Below are 14,386 nucleotides of genomic sequence, written 5' to 3' on the forward strand. Positions count from 1 at the left end.
AGGTCGGTTTATGCTGCGGAGAAAAGAAGCACAGTGGGCACGGGATTTCTAAAAATCCTGCCACTGTGCTTCTACTGCACAACGCAGCATTATGGACACAGGGAAAACACTCTGCGCCCAAAACGCTGCAAACCCTGATTGTGGGCACACAGCGTAAAATGCTACAATGGATGAATGGATAGATGTCAAACAAATATAACGTCCCATTCCCCTGCATATTCTAAGCTGGCGCCCTTTAGTGCCTTTCATGTGGCACTAAAGGGTGCCTAGCCTTGTATTTAGCCCCCCAAAAAATTAATAATTAAAATAAATGACGTGGGGTCCCCCCTATTTTTGATAGCCAGCTAGGGTAAAGCAGACAGCTGTAGCCTGCAAACCACAGCTGACAGCTTCACCTTGTCTGGTGATCAATTTGGAGGGCTCCCCAGGCGTTTTTTTAAAAAAAAAAAAAACGTGGGGTCCCCCCCAAATTAGATCACCAGCCAAGGTGAAGCGGACAGCTGGGGTCTGGTATTCTCAGGGTGGGAAGAGCCATGGTTATTGGACTCTTCCCAGCCTAAAAATAGCAGGCCGCAGCCGCCCCAGAAGTGGCGCATCCATTAGATGCGCCAATCCTGGCGCTTCGCCCCAGCTCATCCCGCGCCCTGGTGCGGTGGCAGACGGGGTAATATATGGGGTTGATACCAGCTGTAATGTCACCTGGCATCAAGCCCTGGGGTTAGTGATGTCACGGCATCTGAACAGATACCCGACATCACTAACCCAGTCAGTAATAGAAAAAAAAAAGACAAAAAAAAAATTTATTTGAAAAAACACTCCCCGAAACATTCCTCTTTTACCAATTTATTGAAAATAAAGAAATTTCGGTCGCTGTAATCCATTTTGGAGGTCCCTCGGCGACTCTGGACCTTCTAGAATATGGGGGGCACGTTCAGGGAACGTATCCCCCATTTTCTGGAAGAGCAAGCTCTCCATGAGCAGTGTGGGTGCAGTAATCTGAGAATACTGCACTCACTCTGCCCCGGTCCAACCTAGGGCAGAGTGACCTGCAGTAAGCTCATTCCAGAATATGAGGGGCACGCTCACAGAACGTACCCCCCATTTTCTGGAACAGCAGCCTCTCCATGTGAGGAGTGTGGCTGCAGATCACTGCACTCACCCTCCCCCGGTCCACAGTGGAGCCTGTGCATCAGCGACGTCAGCAGGATCCCTGCTTGCAGGGATCCAGCTGACAGCCGCTGTCTGCGCATGCGCCGCCAGCATTGAAGAAGGAGGCGGCGATCGCGGGCCCGGAGCGGCAGACCGGTAACGTATAACCGGGGGCTTGGGGGGGGGGGGTGACGGGGGGTGACCGGGGGTGACCTAGTGGGACCTGGGGACACCTTTCTGCCGCATGTGACGTGTCACATGCGGCAGAAAGAGCAGAATGAAGGCGGCCGCGCGCTGTGCGCCGCCATCTTCCACGCTCCGGAGGGGGGAGGGGGGGTGGCTCTGGAGACCGGAGGGGGCTCCGGTGACCAGAGGGCTCCGGTGGACCGGAGGAGGGGTCAGGGGGAGGACATTTCCCTCCGATCTGAAATGTTTGATCATTTCAGATCGGAGGGAAATGACTGCAGAGCCGGCGCCGGCGGCAGTTTTCTGTGCGCTTCGGCGCCATTTTGGATGTCCGGTGGGGGTAGGGGTGGGGGTGGGGGGACTCTCCGGTACCGGGGGCTTTGGGGGCACTAGGGGGTTAGATTTCTTTCTCATCTGACATGTTTGATCATGTCAGATGAAAAAGAAATCAGTTTTACCGGCCATTTCTTTTTTTTTCATGTGTTCGTCGGTATACGGTGTATACCGGCGATCACATGGTCGGGGTCCAAAAAAAACACCCCGATTCATAATCTGGGGGGTCTCAGCTACCCCCGGTAGCTGAAACCCCCGAGATTTTCGGTCGCTGGGGGGCGCTACAGGGTTTTTTCGGGCCGCCGCTTTAAAGCGGCGGAACAGAATAAGTACCCTGTTTTGCCGCCGCTTTAAGTCGTACGGCCGTCGTTATGAGGTTAAATTTGCCTGATTGGCAAGGGTTTAAAAAGTAATATATAAATTTAGTTTCGCTGTAATCATGCTGAGCTTCAAACTAAAGTTAGTATATTAATTATACCACAGTGTCATTGCAATAAAAATCCAAACATGTGAGTAGCTCCTGCCCTTCTATGCGTTTCTCTTTGGTTACTTTAATCAATAAAAGCAAGGAAAAAGCATCCCAGCAAAGTCTATGAGAATTGTGAGTTGCTGTGCACTTGCTTCTTTTTTACTTGCAGATTTTGTGGCTGAATAAAGAAGCAGCACGTCAACTGGTTCTGTGTTTTTTTTCTGCGTTTCTATAATCCACTGCAATGCTTTATCGCTACAGTGGATTATAGCACAGCATTTCACCTAAGGCTCGGTTCACATTTCCGTTGTTTATGATCAGTCACAATCCGCCGCTCTGATAAACAACGCAATCCGTTTGGCGGATTCCGTTGTTTCCTATAGACTTGTATGAGCGGCGGATTGAAACTGATGCCCTTGCGTTGCATCCTCCGCCCGACTGATCAGTCATGGAACGACTGACTGTCGGGCGGCAGGAACGCAGCATGTAACGTTTTTTGAGTAGCGAAATCCTTATGTTTTCACTGCGCATGCTCAAATCTTGTGTTTAATCATTCAAATGAATGTCTCTCTCGGCGGCCGAACAATCAGCTGATCGCCCGGCGGCCGGCTTCTGTGAGTGATCAGCTGATCGTTCACAATAGCCGGCCGATCAGCTGATTGTAAACAGAAGCCAGCCGCTGGGCGATCAGCTGATCGCACTCAAAAGCCGTCGGCTGGGAGATCAACTGATCGCTCTCAAAAGCCGGCAGCTGGCTATTGTGAACAATCAGCTGATTGTTCTCTCGCGCATTTTACAACGGAATCTGCTTTATCATGACAATTAATTCCAATTCTTGTCATCCGTTGTACAAGCGTCAAGCAACGCATGTGACTGATGCAAAATAACGGAAATGTAAATCTAGCCTAACACATCCTTCATACAGCACGGTGTGTGAGGCTCTCTGTAGCTCAGTAACCTGGGCTCTTCAAGCGTAGAGCGCCTGAACTCCCGCGATCGCTGTGCCGCCCCCGTGCCAGCAGCCGGCGCTGCTCGGGTCCGGGCCTTCAGGTGTGGTGGCTTGAGGGTCTCCGACCTGGGGGATCCCGCGGACACTCCGAATGAAAAGGGGTGGTGGGTGGTGGATGTAGGACGCATATGTATGGGCTGAGCCGTATTAAGTTTGTGATGCCACCCACGGTATGTGTGAGGTTGGTTGGACACGACCCCTGCAGTTACAGGGCACCAAGGGGAGATGTTATGCAGCAAGTTGTTAACCCCTCCCGTTGCCTGCAGACGCTGGCCCATGGGATCTCTGAGCCCTGGCGGTAGCCTTCTATCCCCCTCGGTGGGCTGTTGTCTTCTAGTAGGGACTTTGGGTGGGACAGGACCTCTAGTCCTGGCCTCAGTCGGTTAATTAACCGGTTCCAATCGCTTCTGGTCCCGGCTTCAGGGTCCGAGTACCCCCCTGTGTGCTTCGGTTTCCGAGTCGGTTCCCTAGGTCGGTACCAGCGGGCTACAACCCCGTCCCGGTCCACCTCGGTTCCACCGAGCCGTCTTCCCGGCTCCTGCAGATGGAGACCGCCGTCTGCCTCCTAGCCAGTGGCACCAGGGCTCCTACCCTGGCGCCTTTCAATTTGGGGGTATTCGCCTCTGCTGGAGCTGGGCACAGCTCCAGCCCACACTCCTCTCCAACTTGAACTCTAACACTTGACTGTTTACTTTCCCGCCCCGGGCTGTCTAGACTCCTCGGTGGGCGTCTTCCAACCACCTGGTTCCGCCCCCTGGTGTGTCTATCTAGCCCTGAGGGGGGTGACTAGGGTTTTGAAGGTCGGCTGTTGTTACCTGTGAGGGAAGGTGTTGTGCAGGGGCCTATTTGTGACTACCTGGCCTGCCAAGGGCGTCACATCGCCATAACTAAAAAAAAACACAAACAGAAGCAAGAAAAAACTCAAGTAAAAAAACATGCAAACACAATTAAAAATACATAGTTTTTCAGTTACTTTTTTCCTGCCAAAACATGTTTTTTTGTGTGTAGAAAAGAAGCACATAAAAAAGCAACGTGGGCACATAGCCTGAGAGTCAGGTTATAGAAGTAAATTTGTAATTCTAACCTATTCTTGTAAAATATGTACTTACCAATAGAATTGCTCTCTTTGTCATTTTTTTTCTCTTAGATCACAGAATTGTGCGGAGCAAAACATGTGGGTTTCTTCGGTCCAGCTCAGTTTTTTATTGCTTTGAAATTAATCTCTGCAGCACAAGCTGGTCTTGCAGTTCACATGGAGAGCATCAAGTCTGGTGAGGAAATGGTATCGTATGCTGTAGATGTGTCTGTTTTGGTGCAATCATTAATCAAATTAAGCAGGTGCAACCATTACTATCTGTAAATCTATATACGTAATCTAGATTTATCTATTCTTACATGCTTATCTATTCAATGTGTAGTGGCCTTTGCCAAGCTGAGCTCAGCTCCTATGCACTTGGAGTAAAGCATGTAGTATGCACAATGTAAAGCATGACTGGGTGTCATGGCAGCAAACTGCTTCTGGGTCGCGCATTCACTTCCTGTACTCCGCATTAGGCTCATTGTATAAAAACAGCTTTCCCCGCCCACTGGCCATCCTGTCGTCTGTGATTGGTTGCAGTCAGATGCGCCCCCAGCCTGTGACAGCATCTTCCTGCAGTTGTCACTCACAGCCGGCGGTAGTGTTCAACGGCCGCTCACTGCGAGATGTAGCAGAGCTGAAAGCAGCATGGGACCTCGTGTGGATTACACCAGACCTGGAGGGGTGTGTTGGGGGTTAAAGTGGTGAAAGAGGGTGTGTTTTTGAATTTTATTCCAAATAAAGGATTTTTTCTCTGTTTGTACTTATTTACTTTCATTTACAGGTTGTGATGCAGGTATCTCATAGACACCTGTGACATCACAACCTATGGTTTAGTAGCAGCTATGCAATGTTATAAACCCCTGTTATTACCCCGATTGCCACCGCACCAGGGCAATGGGAAGTGCTAGTAAAGTGCGCTGGTTTTTTTGCCAAGAGGTATAGATTGAGTGCAGAAATATGGTGTAAAAATTTCAGCATCAAATTTGCATTCCTTGGCCCAAAAATGCAAAAGAAAAATTTTGCCAGGAGGTGGAAATTTGGTGCTGAAATCTGTTGCCAACAATTTCACCACCAAATATGTACCTCCTGGCACAAAACCACAGCAAACAGCCTGGGAAGAAAACGTAACAAAAAACGCAGCAAAAAATGCGTAAAAAAAAAAACAACGCTTTTTTTGCCAGGAGATATAGATTGGGTGCAGGAATATGGTGTAAAAATTTCAGCACAAAATCTGCATCTCTTGGCAAAAAAAAAATGGGATTTTCTGCTAGGAGATGCAGGTCTATGAACTCAGTGACCTCCACCTGGGTTACCTGCGATCACAGGTGAAGGACCGTGGGAACCTCCAGCTGTGACCTCAAATGACCTGAGTGATGTCACCGCTCATTGCGCAGCTCATTTATTTTCTGGAGCTCACAGCGAGCGGTATTGTTCTATGGCCGATCGCTGTGATATTCAGATGTAGCAGAGCTGAATATCCATGGGATCCTGTGTGGATTACTTTGGACCTAGAGGTGTGTTTGGAGTTAATAAAGTGGTGAAAGAGGGTGTTTTTTGTATTTTATTCCAAATAATGTATTTTTTGGGGTCTGTGTTTATTTACTTTCATGTACAGGTTGTGATGCAGGTATCTCATAGACGCCTGTGCCATCACAAACCTAAGGCTTAGTAGCAGCTGTGCGCTGTTATTAACCCCTGATATTACCCCGATTGCCACCGCAGCAGGGCAACGGGAGGAGCCAGTAAAGCTCTGAGATTGTCACATCTAATGGATGCGGCAATACGGGCGGCTGCGGGCTGTGAATACCAGCCCCCAGCTGGTTTATCTTGGCTGGGTATCAAAATTGGGGCACGTGGTTTTTTTTAAATTATTTATTGAAATAATAATAACAAAAATTAAAAAATAAAAATAAAAAAAAAGCTGCATTTGGTTTCTCTTAGGTTCCTCACACTTGCGAGGGATTCGTGCGAGTCTCGCGTCACATCACCTGGCACAGTCGCACACTCTTCTGACAGGAGCAGGTCGGCCACATGTGTTTCTACGTAAATGCATGCACGTGTTAGGAGAGTGTGCAGCTGTCAGGTGATGTGATGCGAGTCCCTCGCACGTGTGACTCTGAGCTCTGGATACACAGCACAGATAAAGCCTGACAGCTGGGGGCTGCGGCCGCGGGCTTTATCTGTGCTGGCATCAGAATACGGGGACCCTGCACTAATTGTTTTATTTATTGATTTATTTTTATACCACCATACTGGCCCGCAGACATTTACACTGCTTTCCCTGCCCACCGGCCATTCTGGCGCCTATGAATGGTTGCAGTCACCTGACTTGCTGCCACTGAGGGTGGGGGTGCATCTAACTGCAACCAATTACATGCGCCGATGGGTGAGCAAAGCAGTGAATAGTCAATTGTCGGTTCCGGAAGGGAAATGACCCGCAAGGAATATGCTGCCATGACACAGCCTCAGTGAGTATACTGCACGCACTCCTACGCCCCTATCCCTTCTGTGACGTTTTTAATCTCTGGATTCTGGTCCCCATAGACTTATATGGGTACTGGATTCTGGAGCGGATAGGATTTTTCTTTTAATTGAGCAGCAAGCCGCCGGACCCGCCGGAGTCTGAGCAGCTCTAGTTGTAATCACACTATGTGACTGCAGATTGCTGAATTACATTATATGATGTGCACACTGTCATGAATCCCAAGTGATCTTGTGCTGCATATATGTGATTTACATACGTGTATTCATGTGCAGACTATTCTCATCCGGCTTCTCTCAATAAAAAATTGAGAAGCTGGATGAGATTAGTCGGCACTTGATGTGAATATAAGTATGCAAATCGCATACATTTGGACACAAGACCATGCACTTCTTCGTAGTATTCAGGGTGAACTGTGATAGTGTATTCAATATTTTCATTTCAGCCTGGAAAACCAATTTAATATGGTGAAAACAATCTGGGTACTATGGTAGTAAACATGACTTTTCCATCCAAATCTGCTCAGATGTGTCAATCTGTAGCAAGAAGGTAACAAATCTCATTGAAAATACCCAGGCATGTACAGAGACTTATTTCCAAAGCAGTACTCCATGAGAAAATATGCAAAATAAATCATTTAAAAAAAAATGATGTTGGGTCCCCTCTATTTTTCCCAACTAGGGCAGATGAAGATGACAGCTGTGGGATTCTATCGGGCTGGGAAGGGCCGTGGTTATTGGCGTGCCCCAGCCAAAAATTAGAAGCCTGGAGATGCCCCAGAAGTGGCACATCACATTAGATGCACCAAATGTGGCACTTTAACCTGGTCATCCTGACTGCCTTGGGGCGGTGGCAATCATTTTACTATATGGGGTTGATGATAGCTGTGATTTGTCAAAAATAACAGCTACCATCAAGTCCTGGGTTAGTAATGAAGAGATGTCTATGAGACACCCCTATTACTAACCCTGTAAGACAAAATAAATAAACACAAACAGTAAAATCCTTTATTTGAAATAAAAAGCACAAACACCCTTTTTCACCCATTTATTAACCCCCAGAACAGCCCCGCAGGTCCGACATAATCTACAAAATGATATCCTATGACGATCCTCAGCTTTGCTACATGTGGATGAACTAACACCTACACTGCCTTAGCCCACTATCAATGATACATCTGCACTGCCCTAGGGCACCAGGGATGTTATAATTAACAATTTCACTGCCTTAGCCCACCGTGATGTTACTATTAACAACGTCACTGCCCTGGCTGATTAGATATTAACATCTACACTTCCCAAGCCCACCACGATGTTATTATTAACATCTACACTGCCCTAGTTCACCAGTAATGCTACCCTAAGCAACAACCCTGGTGGGCTAGGACAGTGGATATGTCAATGGCATCATCCCTGGAAATATGGGGCAGTGAAGCTGATATTAATATAATTACAAGAAGTATAACACAATACCAATTGAATATCAAGAAAGGGCTATAAACAAACCACCGAAGAAAAAAACCTTACTTAAAATAATCAACTTTATTATAAACTGCAAATTCACACACCAGTGCATATATTAAAAACCATGTTGTTACACATACAGGTAAGGGGAAGGGGCCCAGGGCAGAATCCTTAGTATCTCCCTTCCTAACTGCGGAGGTTGGCACCCTAGTATAACAATGGCTAACCCTTAAGGCCCTACACTCAAAACACTAAAAGGTGCTGCTGGCCTAAATGAGGGGCCTACAAAAGGATACAGTGAATGATATGGCGATGCCCATTATTACATCCACGCCAGCTCCCAATATCTAAATGGGTTATGACAGCCATAGTAAATCACCCACCCAACACCCCTCTTTAATTAATCATCCAAGAGGACATAATAAATCAAATATATATAATGATGAGACTCACTACAACATTCCAATCAAGGCAAACCCATTATAGATCAGATGCAAATAAATGGAATTATCTGAAACCTAAGTAATAATTCAATCCCTTGTGGCAGGACTGGCGTCAGCTCCCTGAACACCTGGGCAAGTGCCGGGGCCCTAGACCGCCAAGGGGGCCCACTTGCAGACGGTAAGGTGGCATACCGCCAATGGCGACAGGCCACGCAGCCGCTATGGAGCCCATGAGTCAGAGAGGCCGGGTGCCAGCACAGGGGCTGTATCAGCAGATGCTGATACAATTGAAAGCAATGATGACAGAGGGAGCAGCGTGCTTCCTCTCTCATCATTCTCCTGCAGAATCTGTCTGCGCTCTGCCTCTAACAACTCAGTATAGAGGAGCGCGATGACGTCATTAGTGTGCGCGCCTGTGTCCTGAGCTGTCAGAGCGGCAGAACAGTGGACGCGTTGAGGAGACCGCAGAAGTGGGGGAATGGGGAGAAGTGAGTATGTATTAATCACAGTGTCCAGACAACTATGGGGCTGCATTAAACGATATGGGGCTGCATGGTGCTGCCATATGGGGGCTGTGTTATGATCCGGTAACCGTGGAAGATTACAAAAAACTCCCATTGGTGAAAAAACACCAAGAAACAGGAGTAGTTGGAACCTGTGCTGACCGCAATCCCCTGACTATCAGAACACACTAGAAGTAGTCGTGGCGTGTTCCTAAAAACCTAGACGCCACGTCACAGCCTGAGGAACTAGCTACGCCTCACAGAATGAAATGAGAAAATCTACCCTGCCTCTGAGCAGTCCCCAAAGGAGTAGGTAGCACCCCACATGCAAAGATTATGGTGATATAGGAAAAACAATACTCAGGAAAAATAGATTTAGCAAAGGCGAAGCCCAACTAACTTGATAGAAAGCAAAGGAAAGGAACTGATTGTGGTCAGTGCAAAATCCCTATAGAAAAATACTAAACTCCTGATGGTAAAAATAGCCCTGGAGGTCATACGACCTCACCCCTACTATATCAGGTACTCCTGTAAATAATGGGAGAACAAAAAACCAAAAGAACACAAAATACAGAAAAGAAAATAATCAAATCAGACAGGGATAAAAATTCCTTTTCCTGCAGGAGAGCTAGCAAAGGGGGAACCCCCATGTTCACAACACAATTGAAACAAAACATCACATGCAAGAAAACAGATACACAGCAAAACAAGGAAAAACAACACCCTAAGGTATAAACCAAAAAGCAAGGCAAAAAATAAAACTTATCTGCAGAAGTCTTGCTCAGGAATACAGGGAAGGACAAATCTCCAGGCCAGGAACAGACACAGAGAAAAATACAATTATAAAAGGTGATCGCAGGGCAGAAAATGCTCTCCTATATAGACCAGACTTGTCTGCAATTGGACTTCCCCAATTTCCAATTAACGCCGATACCTGTCTGAGTCACAGGCTCAGATTCAACTCCACTACCATACCTGGCCACCAGAGGGAGCTCCAGAACAGCAGTCACACAGACGACATTCACAAATGGGCTGCATGGTGCTGCCACATGTGGGCTGCATGGTGCTGCCAACGGGGGCTGCATAGTACTGCCAAATGGGGGCTGCATAGTGCTGCCACATGGGGGCTGCATAATGCTGCCACATGGGGGGCTGCATAGTGCTGCCACATGGGGGCTGCATAATGCTGCCACATGGGGGCTGCATAATACTATATGGAGGAATATGAGGCTACATTACATTATGTGGAGCAATCTGAGGTGCATTATATCATATGGAGGAATAATTGGTGCATTATTCTATATGGAGGACTATTGGGGCTGCATAATACTATGGAGGAATATGCTGGTGCATTATATGGAGTAATATGAGGCTGCATTAAATTATGTGGAGCAGTATGGGTGCACTATGTTATATAGAGGAATATGGGGGCTGAAAACTTCTATACCCCCCGAGCTGTATGTCACCTCCACCCCAGTGATGTATACCCCCCCAGAGCCCTATGTCCCTTCCACCCCAGTGCTGTATACCCCCCAGGGCTCTATGTCCCTACCACCCCAGTGCTTTATAACCCCCAGAGCTGTATGTCCCCCTCTACCCCACTGCTGTATAGCCCTCAGAGCTGTATCCCCCCTTTGACGCTGTATGCCCCCTCCTCAGTAAGGTGTATGCCCCCCAGTAATGTGTATGTCCCCAGCCTCTCCTGTGATGTATATACAGCAGTGTCAGTGTGCTCTGTGTGCAGCCATGTCTGTTAGTGATGGCCACCAATCAGCACAGCACAGCCACATGCCCAGGAGGAGCTGGACGAGATACAATTGGGGAGGGGAGTGAGGCTGCTGCTGGCTTCCCCATATTAATAATATCTCTAATGTGTCTGTATGTATGATGTGTATATCTATGTATGTGTAAGGTCCTGGAGGTGGATTCACGGGACCGTGCACCGGACTCCCCCAGGGAGGCAACCAAGAGCTAACCCCTATACAGGGACTGTCTGGTCACCTCACCAGAGGGCCTAAATGCACGGCAGCCGGAACACAGGTAGTACGGGGTACGGGTCCTTCAGAGATTGGCACGGGAGATGACTAAGAGTCCAACGGGAACCGGAGGCAGGACAGATGACGGGAACCGGGTACAGGTGCCGAGTAGTCCCAGCCGACAGTGTCCGGATTCAGTGGGACATGCAGGCTGAAGTATCCAGGTGAAGTCCAGGTGTTGGGTTCAGGCTGACGGGAGATGGCGGGATCCTCAGCAAACGGTCACCGGGACACTTCCTGGGAGATCGGCACTCTGGGACCCGGTCAGGATGGCAGACGGACTCTGCAGAAGAGGCAGGGTTAATATAGGTGCAAGGCACAGAGGGACCTGAACATCTAGCTCAGGGAACACATTGATCAGGCACCGGCCATATGAAAAAGGAAGTCTTATATAGCCTGTACCTGAATTCACCCATATCCTGTTTCCGGGACGCTGGCCCTTTAAGAAGAGGTGAGTGAGCATGCGCGCGCCCTAATGCGCATGCGCGAGGCTCAGGTGGCGGAAACCAGTGCAGGAAGCAGTGAAGGAGATGCAGGGGAGCCAGGCAGAGAGATCCGAGACGCAGCTGCACACCGGGGCCAGCGGGCGGGAGGCACGGAGGACGCACAGGAGGAAGAGCAGGACGCAGAGCCGCGGGCAGGGAAATCGGGGACCGGGGCGGTGAGTGACAGGCGGCGCCGGGACCCGGGGAGCGTGACAGTATGTCAGTGTATATGGCTATGTATGGATTTGTCTGCTTATATGTATGTTTCTGAATTTATCTTTAAATATTTAAATGTATGTATGCCTGTATGTGCACGTATCTGTATGTGCGTGTCTGTATGTGGGTGGGGTTCACTGAGACTCTTTTGCCCGGGGCCCACAAAAACCTGGAGCCAGCCCTGCCTAGTGGGCTAGGGCAGTGTAGATGTTAATAATAACATCCTGGTGGGCTTAGGCAGTGTATATGTTAATACTTAGTGGGCTAGGGCAGTGAAGCTGTTAATTATAACATCACTGGTGGGATAGGACAGTGTAGATGTTAATACCTAATCGGCTAGGGCAGTGACGTTGTTAATAGTAGCATTCCTGGTGGGCTAGTGCAGTGAAGTTGTTAATTATAATATCCCTGGTGGGCTAGGGCAGTGTAGATGCTAATACCTAGTGGTCTAGGGCAGTGAAGTTATTAATAGTAACATCCCTGGTGGGCTAGGGCAGTGAAATTGTTAATTATAACATCCCTGGTGCCCTAGGGTAGTATAGATTTATCATTGATAGTGGGCTAAGGCAGTGTGTTAGTTTTTATAGGTAATAGGGTCTTTTTATAGCTAAAGTACATATGGATGAAGCAGTGAGCAGTGACATTAGAAAACATGACCGTTCACTGCAGCCTCTGGAACACACTGAGGGCAGCACAGGGAGCCACAGGCTGTGAGAGGCGGGCATGTCAGTGATGTCACCAGAGTTTACAGCTGGCGGTTCTCACTGTATCAACTGTGACTGCAGGTTGAACTCACAACGGCAAAGGAAGCTGACAGTCCGGCTGTCATGGAGTGTGAGGGGATAACAGGAGACCGGGGCTAGTAGACTGGCCCTACTCCAAGAGATACATCTAATGGTAACAATGTCTGGGTCTATTTCCTTGCGATTCTCCTTGCCAGCCCTGATCTAATACTCCACCTGCCCCACCCCAGGTGAAGGCCAGGACAGGAGTGGCTGAACCCACTGATATGGACAAACAGGAGACCAAAACTGTATCTCACAGCACGCTCACACATAGTTATCAGACAACAAATGAGGAAAATAAAGAGCAGGGAGGAAATAACCAGATGACAGGAGGAATTCCACAGCACACCAAGCAACACGCAGTAAATCAGTTATTGGAACACAACAGCATATCGACTGGATAAGCAAAAAGTTATAGTCAGCATGAGAAGACAGGTTCCTCCATCTTAAAAAGGCGGAGAGCAACTCTGGTTGGTCTCCCGCAACATGTGATCTTTAAAGTAATCAGCAGGCTAGCAGATATTACTAATGAGCACACAGCTGGTCGACTCCCAAACCTGCCTGTGCAACTCAAAAGCACCAGAGAAAGCACAGTATAGAGTGTCAGAGTCTGTAATCTGAACAATGTCTGATGCTACCATGCCACTCGGCAAGTTAGGAGCCAAATACTGTTTGACACCGGCACTGAGTTCACCTATGCTCACATTTGGTACTGTGAGAACCAGCAGCTGTGAACTGTGGTTACCCATGCTACCCTCATTGTGTTCCAGAGGCTGCAGTATGTTTTCTAATGTCACTGCTCACCGTGGCCTCCAGATGTAACAAAGCCAAGGATTGTCATGGGACATTGTTGTGGATTATGTCAGAACTGTGGGGGTGTTTTTTAGGTTAATAAATGGTGAAAGAGAGTGTCTGTGTTTTTTTTATTTTTTTTAACTTACAGAGTTAGTAATGGGGGTGTTTCATCAGCTCTTCATTACTAACCCAGGGCTTGATAGCTTTAGTTTGTCAAAAACAACAGCTGCTATCAGCAACCCCATATATTATCCTGATTGCCATTGCACCAAGGCAATCCAGATAAGCCAGGGTAAAGCACCATAATTGGCACATTTATTGTGAAGTGCCAATTCTGGGGAGGCATTGGGCTGATATTTTTTGTCTGGGACGGGCCTATAACCATGGCTCTTCCCTACCTGATAATAGCAGCCCACAGTTGTCAGAATGCTAGGCTGTGATGAGCGGTGAAACTCTGCCCACAGCCCAGTGACTCACGGAGACTGGGGCCAGCCGCGGTGAAGTGAGGTTGAGGTGAGCAGAAAGTTGTCATTTCATCACCGGATACCCGAAGTCACGGAGCCCGGGGGTCAGGCGAAGAAGAGTGGTCCGCAATAGCACCACTCACAAGCACTATTGGCAACACAAGGTATTTGAGAGAAACCTTTTTGTGGCCAATAATAAATATGGGTGAACCACTTCATTAACTTTTCGGCATCCGGCGTCAAGTTTGGATCCTGAACCAAACTTTTTTTAATTCCGTCTGAACCCGAACATGCACGGGTCCGCTCATCACTACTCAGCACCTTACATCTGTGAATATCCCTATTTCTTTCAAGGAATTGTCCAAGATAAAGCTGCGACATATAAAATGATAGAATTTGTGCCTTTCATTCCCGGCTGTTCGACAGCTGCTCTGACTACACAGGGGCTCTCTCCTGTCTGTGTCCATCAGTGGCCACATGTGACATC

At 48.1% G+C, this 14,386-nt stretch overlaps 1 protein-coding gene across 2 annotated transcripts in view; it reads left to right on the forward strand.

Moving 5' to 3' along the window:
* REPS2 (RALBP1 associated Eps domain containing 2) overlaps positions 1-14,386 on the forward strand; it is a 293,374-nt gene that overhangs the window by 58,663 nt on the left and 220,325 nt on the right. For both annotated transcript variants that reach the window (XM_075336286.1, XM_075336285.1), the window contains exon 2: positions 4,294-4,417. In XM_075336286.1, coding sequence (XP_075192401.1) covers positions 4,294-4,417 — 124 coding nt within the window. The remainder of the gene's footprint in view (positions 1-4,293; positions 4,418-14,386) is intronic.

The sequence above is a fragment of the Anomaloglossus baeobatrachus genome, chromosome 2, assembly GCF_048569485.1.
Source record: "Anomaloglossus baeobatrachus isolate aAnoBae1 chromosome 2, aAnoBae1.hap1, whole genome shotgun sequence".
NCBI classification, from domain to species: domain Eukaryota; kingdom Metazoa; phylum Chordata; class Amphibia; order Anura; family Aromobatidae; genus Anomaloglossus; species Anomaloglossus baeobatrachus.